General features: G+C 42.7%; 1 protein-coding gene across 1 annotated transcript; it reads left to right on the top strand.

Moving 5' to 3' along the window:
* Positions 1–3,886: 3,886 nt before the first annotated feature.
* LOC306752131 (DENN domain-containing protein 2A-like) lies at positions 3,887–13,186 on the top strand (the record flags this gene model as incomplete). Its single annotated transcript, XM_079235838.1, has 20 exons — positions 3,887–3,918; positions 4,859–4,930; positions 5,990–7,069; positions 7,262–7,353; positions 7,896–7,990; positions 8,079–8,282; positions 8,394–8,487; positions 8,579–8,629; positions 8,734–8,939; positions 9,490–9,599; positions 9,905–9,974; positions 10,442–10,519; positions 10,607–10,747; positions 11,053–11,201; positions 11,777–11,954; positions 12,073–12,114; positions 12,216–12,324; positions 12,421–12,690; positions 12,765–12,851; positions 12,971–13,186. 20 exons carry the CDS (start codon positions 3,887–3,889, stop codon positions 13,000–13,002), a joined length of 3,192 nt encoding a protein of 1,063 aa, XP_079091964.1. The 3' UTR covers positions 13,003–13,186.
* Between the last annotated feature and the right edge of the window lie 1,830 nt (positions 13,187–15,016).

The raw sequence follows: 15,016 nt of genomic DNA, 5'->3' as shown, positions 1-15,016 counted from the left end.
AGGTGGTGAATATTATTTGACCCGCTTATACCAGTGCTGGTTGAATCCTGTACGACAACAGGCAACACTAGCTTGTAGAAAGTATCCTTCTCTTCGGGGCAAAAGACGGGCGTGAACAGATGCATCTGGTGGGAATGCCGGGTTGTGCACTGGACCCCACAGGTATCAATGAGCCCACTGTGCACCGACTGCCTCCGAAACTATTGCACCTCTCCCACCAGACCGTCCAGCTGTAACGATGCCTCATGTTGTTCACACAGGACTCTACCTTAACTTGGAGTATCTGCCGATACTGCCTAATGATCCAATACCAGTGCTGCCCACCCCAATTCAAAAATCTGTATATCACAGTGTGGCATTAGAGTCATGTTTTTAAAAAGGTAAACCCGAAACCACAGATTGCTGTCGTAGGAAATAACTGGCACACGTCTGTGCAAAAACATTGATATGTATTTTACACTGACAAAGAAACTGTATTTAATGTGGTTCGGTAATTGCTTCATTTTGGTTGCCAGAGGCCAAAATATTGACAACCATTGATCGAAGATATTCATCTGAGATATTGACTTTCTTATATGAAAGTCAATTGCCTCCCTTTCATTTCCTTGATGAATCATTTCCAATGTTTTCTTTCACATGACTGCCTGCCACTCCACCCATGAAATCCTGGCTGTTACTTAGGCTGCTGGCCGAGGGTGAATAAAGCATGTGTAGTAAAGGTGTCCTATGACGAAGTAAAGCCACTTCAGCGGGACAGATCCTGCATTGAGAATGTTACGGGAGTAAAGGTATGTATGATCAGGGGAATGTACTAAAAGTACTCACTTCAGAAAAATGCCCCATGAGACAGTTTTTTTCTTCCATTAATTGATTATTTAGTTTGTAAACATTCTGAAAATATTCAGAAATGCTGTCACAAGTTCTCAGAGCACAAAGTGACATCTTCAAAATGTTTCGCCTGGGGCTCCAACTAACGATTATTTTTAATCCATTTATCCGTAAATTATTTTATCGATTAGTTGTTTGGTCTATAACATGGAGAAAAATGTCAGATGAATCAATTGTCAACATAGTTGGAAAATCATTTAACAGTTGAAAATGAATCAATTCATTGATTAATTTGTGCAGCTCGAGTTACTAACAGTACACACTTCAAAATTAAAAAATAAATGAATTTAGCAAAGCAGAAAAAGTAGCAAATCCTCTCACTTTTGAACCCATGAAATGTTTTTGCATGATTCAGCAGCTACTATCTGTATGTGTAAACATACATGGCCAATAAAGCTGATTATGATATACTCATACAAACACATACACAAGTTATTGTAAGTAATAATTGTAATTGAGGCAAAGTAGGAGTAGAAACTGCAATGAGAATAAAAGACTGAAGTGAAGTGCAAGTAGCACCAACGTGTACTTACAGTAACTGAGGAAATGTTTACATTCCACCAATCTTTTTGAAAACCCCAACCTCTTATCAGTTAAAATAGGCCGTTAGAGGCGAGCTGCTAAATGTGAGCAGGTGTTTGTCTCACCAACAGGAACCAACATTAATATAAGCAAGCAACTGAGATAACAGCTGGTAAGAATAGGAGCTAGTGTGACAAGTAGCTGAAACATAGTTCCAGTAACATTAAGTATTAATATCAGGTTTGCCTTCAGAGCTTTCTGTCAGAAATCTCTTTAGGTTTAGGCCACAAACCTATTTAGTTAAGTTTAAGAAAACATCAGGATTTGGGTTAAAATAAAAAACCTTCTGACAGAAAGCCCTGAATGCAAACTTCTCCCATGTGCCCAAAGTACTTTAGAGTTAGACAACTCCCATAAGGTAATTAGTATTTTTTGGCATTGGTTGGCTGGAGTTTGGTGTCTTGTGGACATTTTCTAAAACCTGACGGTGCAGTAACAGTAACCGACATGTGGGACTACTCCACTGCACCAACAGCACCCTAAAATAGAAGATGTTAGCAGGACGTCCCGCTCAAAGGACGCTATCAATTGTCTGTTTTATTTCACGACTTTATGTGTTCAAAGACGCGGTTCGGAGGAACAACATAATTTTATTCACAATACGCAATATTTAGTCATTTAAATTAATGTTTTGTTGTTGTGGGGAGCAAACATCCGCTCGCGCTCCCACAGACCCGCTCATGTCCCCTGCGCCTCGGTGGGTGACACGGCACACAACGTTAGCTAGTTATCACTTGGAGACAGGAGCTCTAACGTCACAGAGCCAGTTCCGGGTCCATTACACCGAAAAGTCACAACAAATGTCTGCAAAACAAACAGCTGGCAGTTACAGCTTCAACCTCTAAACCAACAAGCAAAAACCGAAGCGTTTTCTTACCTCTCTGCTCATGTACGCGTCAGCTGGCTTGATCACGGTATGTTTACTGTGATTCCTTCTTCTTCTTCTTCTTCTTCTTCTTCTTCTGCTTCTTCTTCTTCTTCTTCTTCTTTGAGCTTTTACGGCAGTTGGCATCCACGGTATTGCATTACTGTCACCCGGTGGATTCAATGTGTCACTGACGGCACGGAGCGGCGCTCTGCTGCCCCCTGTAGGACAGGCGTGGTATAACAGGTATAAGGAACTAAAGGAGACAGCTGTTGAGCGTTCACCTGTCACTGTGCCACTTGTGGGGCAGAGCCAGCTTGTCATTGGCTGCAGGCAGATTTATATATAGTTTTTCAATTCTGCCCCGCCAAAAACACCCCAGTTCACTGCCTGACACCTCAACAGACAGCCAGCACCGTAATTCGGGTAAGCCTTTTTAAATTAGTTTGCCCAGTAGGCCTAAATATGTGTTTAAACTGTGAGTAGACATTTTAAGGGGTGACTCTGTTAGATTCGACATTGTTCCAAATTGTCATTGTGGTTTACATTTATAGTACTACAAGCTATCATATAATATCAACAACACCATTACGTAATTAAAGGATTTAAAGGTGTATTTGTTGAAGTAATAGGTAGTAGTGAAGTGCTGTGTGGGGCACACTAAAGGTTGTCCTAACAGAATAGAACATTTAAATATAACAATTAAAATTAAAATGACAATATTGTGCATATATGTAACATATTAAGACATATATCACAAGTGCCAATCTTGTTATATGGAATACCGATTTGTGAAACACCCCTTGGACATGAGTTAATTTATATCATGACAATCAAAAAACAATTACCGGTAGTTTGTTTTTTGATGTTTTTGATGTTTTGGATGTAACATTGGAAGTAGCATGTCCTTTCTTTTTTCACTTGCAGTTTGCAAAACCCAACTCTTATCCATCTCTATGTAAATGAACAGACGCTCTGGGCAGTGAGGGTGGGCTACAGCTGCATGAGCAACTGTAGCCCAGAAGCAGGTGTGATGTGAATTCCAACGAACTTCAGATTTGGAGGGAAATAGAGAGACACAATAACGTCTGCCCCATGTGTCACTCATTTCCCTGCAGCTAGGAGGCAAGATTAGGACATTAAAGTATAGTTTCAGTCTGTTTCACGAGTCATTCATTCATTCGACATGTTCGTAATGTCAGCTGTGAGAGGGACAGCCAGCAGATAGAGACATTAGGGAGAGCGAGGGACACAGAGCGAGAGAGAGAGAGAGAGAGAGAGAGAAAGAGAGAGAGAGAGAGGAAGTCATATTCTGTGTGTGTGGAGAGAGTGAATGAAAATTGAAGATTGGAGAACGCACAGGGAGAGAAGCGTACCGTCTCTATTCTCACTCAATTAAACCTCTGACGACTCATTTCAAGGCTTGAATCGAGTTAGAAAACGTAATGCCGACAGTTTAACCTGGACACACAGCACAGCGTGCTGGTTTGGAGGTTTTACCAATGGATACTATTACAGCAGCATCGGTTGCATTATGCTCCCATTTCACTAATGAACACATGGAAACTTTACGACCGATGGAGGTAAGAAGCAGCTTTGATTTTGTGTGTTTAATATACAAAATTAGTGATGAGATTTCCACGGGCCCCGTTGGCTCAGTGTTATGCGAATAATGGTGTTGTATTCTTAATTGAATTGAGTCATACATTTTCTATTTAGTTTTCTAATTAACTGAGAAAAAAAAGTCAGAGTAGGAGAAAATATGGTATATTCCTTAAGCTAAACTTTTCTGGGAGGTCATATTGGCATTTTGTAAAAGCAACCTCTCTCATAATGATAACTGCAACTGCTTTGATTCATAATGCAGCTCTAAATAGCCTTTATCTATGTAGCTGAATCTGTTTCCCAGCTAATCAGCTATACAGCCGGCATCTTTCAGAAGTGCCTGCAGTCCCTCTGCTCATGCACACTGTCACAACTAAACAAATGATGACAACAGCCTCATTGCTGGGAAACTACCAAGCACTATCTTGGAGGCCACTGAACTTTGAAACATTGGCCTGAGGGATGTGAAAGTATGAGAGTCGAGAAGTGGAAGGCCGAGCAGAGCAAAGGTTGGTCTCCTGTGTGGACAATAAGGAGCAATCAATGAAAGAAAAGGCAGAGGAGAGTGATTCAATCACGCCGGCGTTCCCTAATGACTGTTGAAATGTTGGTGCGTGTGATGGACTGCTGGAGGGAGTTGCACGGGCTGTCTTGTTTTTCCTCGAGTCTGCCCAGCTGGCCCTCCATTACCAGCAGTGAATGATGGCCACACTGCCTAAAATGTTGCAAAGGATCTTGATCTCATGTCGACACATATAGAGTGAAAAAGAAACAAGCATTTATTGTCAGTGAAAAAAAGCCTAAAGGGTAATCATCAGTTGGAGTCAAACCAGACACGATGCCAATAACACTTTTTAATATCTAAATTCTGAATGCCACAGTCAACTTAAGATGCTTTCCTCTCTTTCTCTGTCTCAGTTGTACAGTGATCATGGCGGCCACTCAGAGAATGACCATCACGCCGGACTGCATCTACTCCACTGTCAACAGGTCTGTATGAGACATTGAAGGAAATGGACATTTTCCTCACAGAAACCTCCTGAGAAATAAGTAACACGGTTTAAGTTGCCCTTTATTCATCACATCCATTAATAGGGAAAAGTCAGAAAAGGTCTTTCCCATTTCCTCCTGTTTATTTATTAAAACATAACAGTTTGATGAAATGGGCCCCGGTCCAAGTATGTGTTTATTTAGCGAGGCTGATGAGAAGAAGATGCTCGGTCAGCCTTGTTCTCTGAGATTTAGTCTCAGGCTGAATTTTCCCACTGTCGCCAGAAAAAGACAAAGCGTCCGCTAACAGGCCGACGCAGTGACCGTATGGGAAGTCTAGCTCTCGTTTCTGTTTTATGAGGAAGTATATAAAACGTTGGTTCCCTACCTTTTTATTTTTAGAATATATCACCAAATGTGGATTTTTACATTTTTTATTAAATTGATTAAGTTGCTTTGGTCCAGTTTTTATTACTATATCACGTGCAGTGGCAGAAGCTTGACCTCAACCATTCATCCTTCACATTTAGCTATTTCAACTGTTTATCCATTATTTTACTCATTTTAGTTATTAATTATCGAAATTGTATCCCTCCCTTTATCTTTTTTAACTGTTTGTTCAATATATCTAACTATTTCAAACACTTATCCATTATTTTAGCTATTTCAACTGTTCACGTATGTTTAGGTTTCTATTTCAACTTGCCGACTAGGTTTTACACTCTCAACGGCAACAAGTGGTGGTCAAGTGTGAACTGACTTTATTTCATGTTCATTTGATAGGGCCAAACACAATTATTCAATGCAATCACAGAATGAATTGCTCATTTCCAACGGCCTTCCCGAGAAGGACGTTTTTAAATAACAAATATAAAACAAATATCGACCTGACAGGAAAAGCTGAAGGTCAATAATAGGTTCGTGGGAGGTAAATGTGTCATTGTGACAATATGTTTACTCAAGAACTGCATTCACACCAATTTGTAATTTTTAAACGGTTTGTTTGTGTGTATTTTAAAATTATGTTAATGTCTATGTGGCTTTTCGTTGTGTGTTTAGGGAAAAGAAGGGCTGTGCTGGTGAGAGAAGTGATTTCCATATCTCTTCAGCAGAAAACAAGAAAGCTGGGAAAAGAAGAGAGGGGACACCAAAACTCCCCTTCACCGCGTTAGACAACCTGAGCAACCAGCCGGGTGAATCCCCCGCGATGGCTCACAGGAGGCCGAGCTTTGACCCTCACAGCAATGAGAACCCTCTCTTGGTGAGCAACAAGCTGCCCAGATCCAATGGAGGAAACATCAAGGACAAGATTTCTCTGTGGGAGGGGAAGGAGCCCACTCATTCACCCATTACCTCGGGTTCTTTGGGCCACTGCGTCGGCATAAAAAGGACAGAATCCCTGACAAAAAACAGTAAAACTACTGATGAGCCGACTGCAGAGAGCTGCAGGAGAGTACCCGGCAAGGAGAAGGAAAATCCTGGGAAAGAGAATGTAGGAAATCTTGTGGATTCAAGGCCTTGTTCACCTGTTGAAACCGGGAAACAGCAAAGAGGGACGCTCAAGAGCAGCAAGCCCAGTGAAAACCACAAAGGGGAGGATAGCGGCCGAGTTGTGCACAAGGACATGCAAGCTCACGAGAAAGAGAATGTCGAAAAGCTTGTTGGTTCAAGGCCTTGTTCGCCTGCAGTAGCTCTACAGCAGCCAGTGGGGACGTTGAGGAAAAGCAATGAAAGGAGAACAGCAGAACAAACCAGCCAGGAGAAGAGATCTGTGTTCACCCTTTTTAAAAACCTGGAGGCTATGGGGGAGAACCATGGGAAAACCCCCCCAGAGCTTGGAAACTACTTCAGCCCACCGAGCAAGGACAAACCGGCGGGTCAAACTAGTGCAGCGAAAGGGAAGCAGCACCAGGAGAACGTGTACACAGAGCCAGGGGCGCCTGCCATCAACCCGGTCCCCAAACCCCGACGCACCTTTGAGCATCCGGACACCGGCCCTATTGGGAAGAGTCAGAGGAAGGGCAGAGAGCAGAGGAACCTCCCACCGCTGCCCTCCATCTCTACAAAGACTTCCTCAAAACCTCCAACTGGTGTCTACGGGAGACCCAGGGGAGAGAGAGTCAGGGACAAAGTCAACAGGTATAGCAGCAGGAACAAAAATGGAATTTGTAGCTCATAAACTAGCCAGAGCTAAACCAATATAACACACACTATATCGTTTTGTGACCATAGAAACAGTTAAATAATGTTACGATGAATGAGATTAACAAATTAATGTAAACTATAGAAACTTATCTTCACTTATTTGCACTTTTGTGTTCCCCGTGGCAGGAGATCCTTTGAGTTTGAAGACCTCACAAGGTCAACTAGCCCGCTCGTCTCTCGCTTACTGTCTCAGGAACATCACTATGAAGACATCCCAGGTCAGGCCTTGTCCAGCACGTTTTTAAAGAAATAGTGTGACAGCATGGCAATTACACTTATTTGCATATTTTTTTTGTTTTTACCAAGACTTAGATGAGAAGAGCAGCTTTGCACAAAGACGTGAAACAGGGAGAACCAATGTGTGTTTTTAAAGAAGGCTATGTGCTTGACTATTCATTGGCTGGGTGCAGTCTTTGTGCTAAGCTAAGCTAACTGTCTCTCGGCTGTAGCCTCATAGTTATCGGCCACTAAAAAAAGGATAATAAAGGTATTTGCCAAACCATATTCAGACTAAAATGTAAATAGGGGCTACAGCTCATACATCCCTGGTGTTTTCTAGAATCTGTGTTTCCACTTGGATTAATTGTTTTTCCATTCTATCATCAAGGACATTCTGCAGAAAATGATGTTGTATGACGTAGACATTGGATATTTCTACTTGCAGTTTCAGCCTTAAAATATCAGAATATCCATATTGTTTGAACCTTGAGAAATGCCTATAAACACGTGTAAGTCATTGCCCTCTTCGGTTTCCCTACAGACTCGTCCAAGGAGAACCCATATGAGGACATAGAGTTGGAGAGTCAATGCTCCCAGCAGTCTTTGCCCTCCTCTCCTGGCGCCGATACAACCAAGGTTCTTTCAAAACAAGCCAAGCATAATACTGAGCAATAACTCCATCTCTTTTCCAAATGACTGTAAAAATGTATTTTTGGGTGTGTAGACCTCGAGGCCCGGCTTCTTCCGGCAGAATTCAGGCAGAAGCTTCAAGCTGCTTGACCTGAGGAGAACCAACCAGTCGCCGCACAGCACCAGCAGCGGGGGTGTTTCATCTCCACCCCGGTTTAGCCCTCCTTCCACTCCCACTGAACACACTTCCTGGGGGCCCGGAGATCCCTACAGCCGCACTTGCCGCAGGATACCAACGGTGTGTGTTTGAGAGCTGTATATGTTTTTTCTTATCCAGAATCCCACCACCCTTGATTAAAGATATGCTGAAGTAGTTAATCTCACTAATTCAGAGTTTCCCCCCCACCAGGTTGTACTGAGAATCAACAGCATCTTTGAGGCTCGGATCGGGAAGAAACATCTGCGAAGGATCTATCATTACGCTGAGACGAGCTCAGGGAGAGGTGATGATGTTGAAATGAAACTTCATATTTTTCTAATGCTTTAAATGTAAATGTGGAGTTTTGTCTTCAGAGACATGACTTTTGTTTACAGTTACAGATGAGAACAGTGACTCTGAGAGTGAAGTTGAAGAAAGAGCAAAAGGTAGATTACACAGAGCATGTTTATTTCTCCGAACCATTTCTTATTTAATTTTTTTGACATCTTGAATTTATAACCATGCTGCATCTTACGTTCCTCTTCTCCAGCTCATCGTCAGCGTCTCGTGTCAGTCAAGTCCATATTGAGTCAACCAAACCAGGCCCACTACAACGGCACCAACACCGGAAACAGCTCTCTGGAACAGGAGCGCCACCAACGGCGGCTCTTTGAGTACTTCCTAGTGGTGTCGCTGCAGAAGTCGAAGGCCGGTGCTCACTATCTGCCAGAGGTCACACAGCAGTTCCCCCCGAAGGTCAGAATGTTCACTGGCCATCTTGTTTTACAGGCGCAAACCACACATTTTACTTGTGCAGTCAAATTATCATGTAATCATCATCACTTCTTAGGAAATGTAGGATCCAGTCTTCTGGTTCTTATTAGGAACTAGGAATTCTGCTGCAATTATTTTGACCATGTTTTAAACATCCGCCTCCAAAGTCCACAAACTTCATGAAGTTGCAATGGGAAAGTCCCCCAAAGTACCCTTTTATCTTTTGAGATCTAATGCCTCAAAATACAAATGTCTTTAACCTCAACATTTAGACTAATTTAAAATATGTAACTGATCCCAATTCAACCAGACAAGATGATCTCAATGCAAAAAGCTGAAATAGGAAGAGAGAAGATTTATTTGTTCAGACAGTAGCATTTAATCTAATTCAAATCTGTAAACTTTAGTTTATTGATAAGCACATGCAATCATCTACCTGTTGATTGTAGACAAATATGCATGCAATAATGATGGAGATTAAGTGAAAGAAAATGCACAAAAGTAGCAAAAATAAACTTTTGTTATGTTGCAGCTGGAGCGGAGCTTCAAGTTCATGAGGGAGACGGAGGATCAGCTGAGGATCATTCCTCAGTTCTGTTTCCCCGACGCAAAAGACTGGGAGCCGGTGGAGAACTACCCAAGGTGAGAGTGTAAAACTTACCTTCATGCTCCTGTTTATGAAATTTCATATACATTTAAAATAATTTAATGGTACAAAAAAGGAGCAATTTCTCTCCCATAGCAGCTCAATATTGAATAACTTGCATTACCACTAGAAGACTTGCTGTTGAACCCATGATAGACATGACTGCTGGACTGGACTGATGATGTCCTTTTAGTCAGCGTGCCGTGCATGAACATCTATCAATGTATATTTCTCACATGTACAATCAAAATACGCTTATTATATGTTTATTTGTGTATCTGTTGTGGGTCGTCCCTCATAGTGAGATGTTCTCCTTTGTTTTGACTGGAGAGGATGGGAGCAGGAGGTTCGGATACTGCCGGCGTTTACTGGTAAATAGAGATGGGTTGAATAAATAAGTGCACTGCTACTGCACAGGAAGTGGCTAAATACCACGATGACGGCTGAGTAAATAGCCGTGCCAAAATAGTCAGCGTGCCTGTGGGAAAATAGTCCATCTGAGAGTCTGGGAGGAAGTGTGTGAGTGTGTGTGTGTGTGTGTGTGTGTGTGTGTGTGTGTGTGTGCACGTCTGCATGTGTTTCTGTCCATCTCTTTCGACTGTATATGTGTGTTTCAGTGCTGTTGATAGTATAGGATAGTAATATGTTTTCATTTGACAAACTTCAATGTGGCCTCTGTCACGTTAAAATTGTGTCACTCTTTGGGACAGATTACATTATCCTTTAGGATTTCAGCAAAAAAACATCGACTTATATAATACTGTAAAAAAACAACTGGTTGTTAATCCACATTCAAAAGGTTAATGTTTCTGAATAAACGTCCTCCCTGTCTTTTCAGCCCAGTGGAAAAGGAAAACGTCTACCAGAAGTCTACTGTATTGTCAGTCATCTCGGCTGTTTCAACCTGTTCTCCAAGGTAAACCACGCTGACTAGTTCCTTATCATAATATTGCTGACATGAAAGTAATCAAGCAAATGTATAATGTATGTGTGTGTGCTGTAGGTGCTGGATGAGGTGGAGAGGCGGAGGGCTTTGTCTCCAGCCCTTGTGCAGCCTTTTATGAGAGCCATCATGGAGGCTCAGTTTCCAGCTCCAGGCAGAACCATCACCATCAAAACGTTCCTCCCTGGCTCCGGCACTGAGGTGATGGACACTGAAATATTGAAATTAATTAAAATGCGTTTGATTGTTGGTCAGAATTTCAAGTTAGCCTATCGTCATCTGTGTGATAATGTAACGTTTGGCAGCAACAGTCTTCAATGGGAGGAAGAATAAATTATATGCAAGACATTCATTTGACGGGAGTGTGTGATAATATATATATATATATATATATATATATATATATATATATATATATATATATATATATATATATATATATATATAATTTTGACCAGTATTTAAGGTGTTCTCTAAATTTGTAGATGTATCCATCTTAATCCCAGGTGATGGAGCTCTGCCGGCCCTCCGACTCGCGGCTGGAGCACGTGGACTTTGAGTGTCTGTTCTCCTGTCTGAGTCTGCGCCTGCTCCTCCGGGTGTTGGGGTCTCTGCTGCTGGAGCGAAGGGTCATCTTCACCGCTGACAAGCTCAGGTTGGTCCTTCCACTCGTGCTATTAATCCTGCAGGCTTACACAATACGTACGACTCTTAAAATACGAGGTTGCACTGAACATCTTTCTTCCATCTTTAATGTAATTACGGAGACGACAGATATCAAGTTCAAGCGCCAGAGGGATGTTTTCATTATGAAGTTAGAAGCGACACGGGTGGTCCAGAGCCTCATTTTAAAATAAATTTCAGGCAGCCCCAGTTTTAGTCCGGGGACATGCCAGAGAGATATTTTAAGGCCAGTCTGTTGAGTTGTTGTTGTGCTGGGACCAGATTGTTTGTTCTGCAGGAGAAAGCCAGTGGGAGTTAGAGAGAGCGCTCACAGTAGTGGAATGTGCAGTTGAGTGACGTAAATGAAAGAAGTATGTAACTTTGCTTTCCTCTCTGGGAAATGCTACTCTAGGGAATATTCACAGGGATCAGAATGTATTTTATACCATAACCCCCTCATGTGGTGAGATTGAGTATTACTTATTTGTTGTATCTTGTTATCTCTCTCTCTCTCTATCTGAGATCATATCTGATAGCCCTCCACTCATCCTGTGTCTGTCCTTGCAGTACTCTCTCCCAGTGCTGCCATGCTGTCGTGGCGCTGCTTTACCCCTTCGTGTGGCAGCACACCTACATCCCCGTGCTGCCCTCGGCCATGCTCGACATCGTCTGCACTCCAACCCCGTTCATCGTGGGCCTGCTGTCCAGCTCCCTGCCACAGCTCACTGAGCTGCCCCTGGAGGAGGTCAGAGAAGGACGAATGCTCAGCAGTCATGCAGAGAACACTTATAAAGAAAAATAATACTTATTCACAGATGTATCACATTAATGCAGAAACAATAATTCAGGCTTTCTGTGCACAGGTTCTGGTTGTGGATCTTGGAAACAGTCGGTTTCTCAGACAAGTAGGTCATGTGACATATATGGTCTGCAGGAACAAATTATTTCATACAAACAGATCACATACAACTACAAATCAGTGTTCTTCGCTGTTTGTCACATTCAGTTGGACGATGAGGACACCATCCTGCCCTCTAAGCTCCAGTCAGCCCTGGAGACTGTTCTGGAGAGGAGAAGAGAGCTGGCTAACGAGAGAGGAGGAGACACACCTGGTGGTGAGACATAACGAGGACTGAAACTGAAAACTAGCCAGAAAAGCAATTTCATTTTGCAACTGAGCAAGTTCACGTTGTTTATCTTCTGCTCCTCAGATTCTGGCCATCTTAGCACCGTTGTGTCCGAGGCCTTTGTACGTTTCTTCGTGGAGCTGGTAGGCCACTATCCACTCTTCACCACAGGTGAACGGGAAGACGGCTACTCGTCCTCTTCCTCCTCCTCGGCCCCCTGCTCCTTCCAGCGCGAGGGCTTTCGCAAAGCGATCCCGTCTAAGACCGTGCGTCGCTTCCTGGAGGTCTTCATGGAGACCCAGATGTTCGGCTGGTTCATCCAGGAGAGAGAGCTCCACAGGCAGGCTCTGAGAGGTAAGGAGCTGCAGTGGAAACAAGAGGCTCAGCTGCTGGGAGATGAACTAGTGATTCATGATTTTTTTCATCAGGACTGTTTGAAGTGAGGGTGCAGGAGTATCTTGACTCCATCCACGAGAATGAACACCGGAGGGTGAACAGGTTTCTCAAAGGATTGGGTACGTTTGTTTCTGAGCTGTTCTTTCTTTTTTATAGTGAAACAAGCTCTGCAAAAGCTCTACAGTATATAGGCTCACTCTCACCTCAAATCACTCTTGTTTCTTTTCCTCTGCTCTAGGAAACAAAATGAAATTTCTTTCCAAGAAATAATGCCACTGCAATTGCACACAAAGAGACACAAACTAAGAAGAAGAAGCACTGAAACAAGGGAAGACTTCACAGACTGCAGAAACCTAACAAAATAAATGATCATTTAAGTGCTTTATTAAATATGCTCGTTCACACCATCCTCATCTGTGTCAAAATCCTGCTGTATTTCACTATAATAATAATAATAAAGAAACATCGGACTGTAGACTTACAGAAATATTTAAGAGGTTCCTGGTTGGTTTGTTTTTTAGATTATATTCTTCAGGCAACACCATTCATGAGCCCAAATAACACAATGTATAACAGGGGTCTCAAACTCGCGGCCCGCGGGCCAATTGCGGCCCGCGAGCCGATATTTTGTGGCCCCCTACTTGACATCAAAGTTTAGTGTTAGTGCGGCCCGCGCGTTTTTCTGAGGTCCGCGCGCGCTGCCCCGTAAGATAACTTTTACTGGACGTTTCTATTAATAACTCCGAAAAAACGGAGTAGAAAAAAGATTCAGATGCTGCTGGATGCGCCAAAGTCTGGAGGTTCCGCCCCACTTCTCTGTGTGATCATACGTGCCTCTCATAGGAGCTCACAGCCTGAGGCGTCTGTGTCGAGCTCCACCTTTCACCTGATTTGTTGATTCAGGTGTCAGTCGACATTTTGTGTGAAACTACCCAATGAACACTCAGGAAATCCCTAAGGACCCACCCACCCACATACGCTGCAAAGATACACTGGTTTGTATTCAGACAGACAACACACTACCACCTGAGAAAAAAAAACTTGCAGTGTACTAAAAGATCAACACTGTCCAGAGAGACGGCAGCTCTGCTCCGCTCAGCTGTTCAGTTTTACTTTGTGTACGCTAGACACACGACCATGCGCTGGCTTAGAGTACACAGTACACACATACACACATACACACATACAGAGTACATAGTACACACATACCTACAGATTACGTATGTTGTTCTTGTTCTGAAAACTGAAAAAACAAAACTGAAACATGCATATTGTGTAAACATTGTAAATAGTTTGTTTTTCTATAGAACATATTTTGACTCAAATATAGAGTAAATATTTTGTTTGAAAACAAAAACTGTTGTAATATTAATGTTTCATGTGCACACAGCCCATGAAGCTTGATCTGTAGTATGAAGTCATTTCTCAGTCCCGAGTCTGTTGCAAATGGATCTTATTGACTTGCAGTGCAACAGTGATCTAAAAGCTAAATTCAGAGGCACAAGGAAAACCAGACATGATGGACCATTTCTGAGAGAATTGCCTCCATCCTTCCCTGAGCTGACAAAAGTGATCAGTCGGGTCATGTGCCTTTTTGGAAGCACACATGTGAGAAACCTTTCTCCACTATGAACTTTAATAAATGCAAGTACAGGTCCAGGCTTAGTGATGCCCATCTTGGAGCTGTACTCAGGGTTTCACTATGACCTGGATCAGGGTTTCACTGTGACCTAGATCAGGGCTTCACTGTGACCTGGATCAGGGCTTCACTGTGACCTGGATCAGGGTTTCACTGTGACCTAGATCAGGGCTTCACTGTGACCTGGATCAGGGTTTCACTGTGACCTGGATCAGGGCTTCACTGTGACCTGGATCAGGGTTTCACTGTGACCTGGATGAGGGTTTCACTGTGACCTAGATCAGGGTTTCACTGTGACCTGGATCAGGATTTCTATACTGTGACCTGGTTTAGGGTCAATGTGACCTGGATCAGTGTCTATGTGGCTCAGCTGTGTGAGCAGAAGCGCTGCCAGGTGTCTGGCAAGAAATAGAATAAAGTACAAATGTATTCAGGTTTTGCATTTGTTGGTTCGGTGCAGTTTCAATAAGTTATTTAAAATATATATATATATTTGCACTGTTAAAAACTATTATAAAAATGTATAGAAACTGCTGGTTGCCTTTTCTTAATGACGAAAATATGTTATGAATGTAAAAAAAAAAGAAGCACTTTCTGTGTGGCCCTCCGGTGAGATCACAATACCAGCGGTGGCCCCAAGCCAAA

Source organism: Taurulus bubalis, assembly GCF_910589615.1.
Source record: "Taurulus bubalis genome assembly, chromosome: 20".
Classification (NCBI taxonomy): Eukaryota; Metazoa; Chordata; class Actinopteri; order Perciformes; family Cottidae; genus Taurulus; species Taurulus bubalis.
This window is presented reverse-complemented; position numbering and strand designations above follow the sequence as displayed.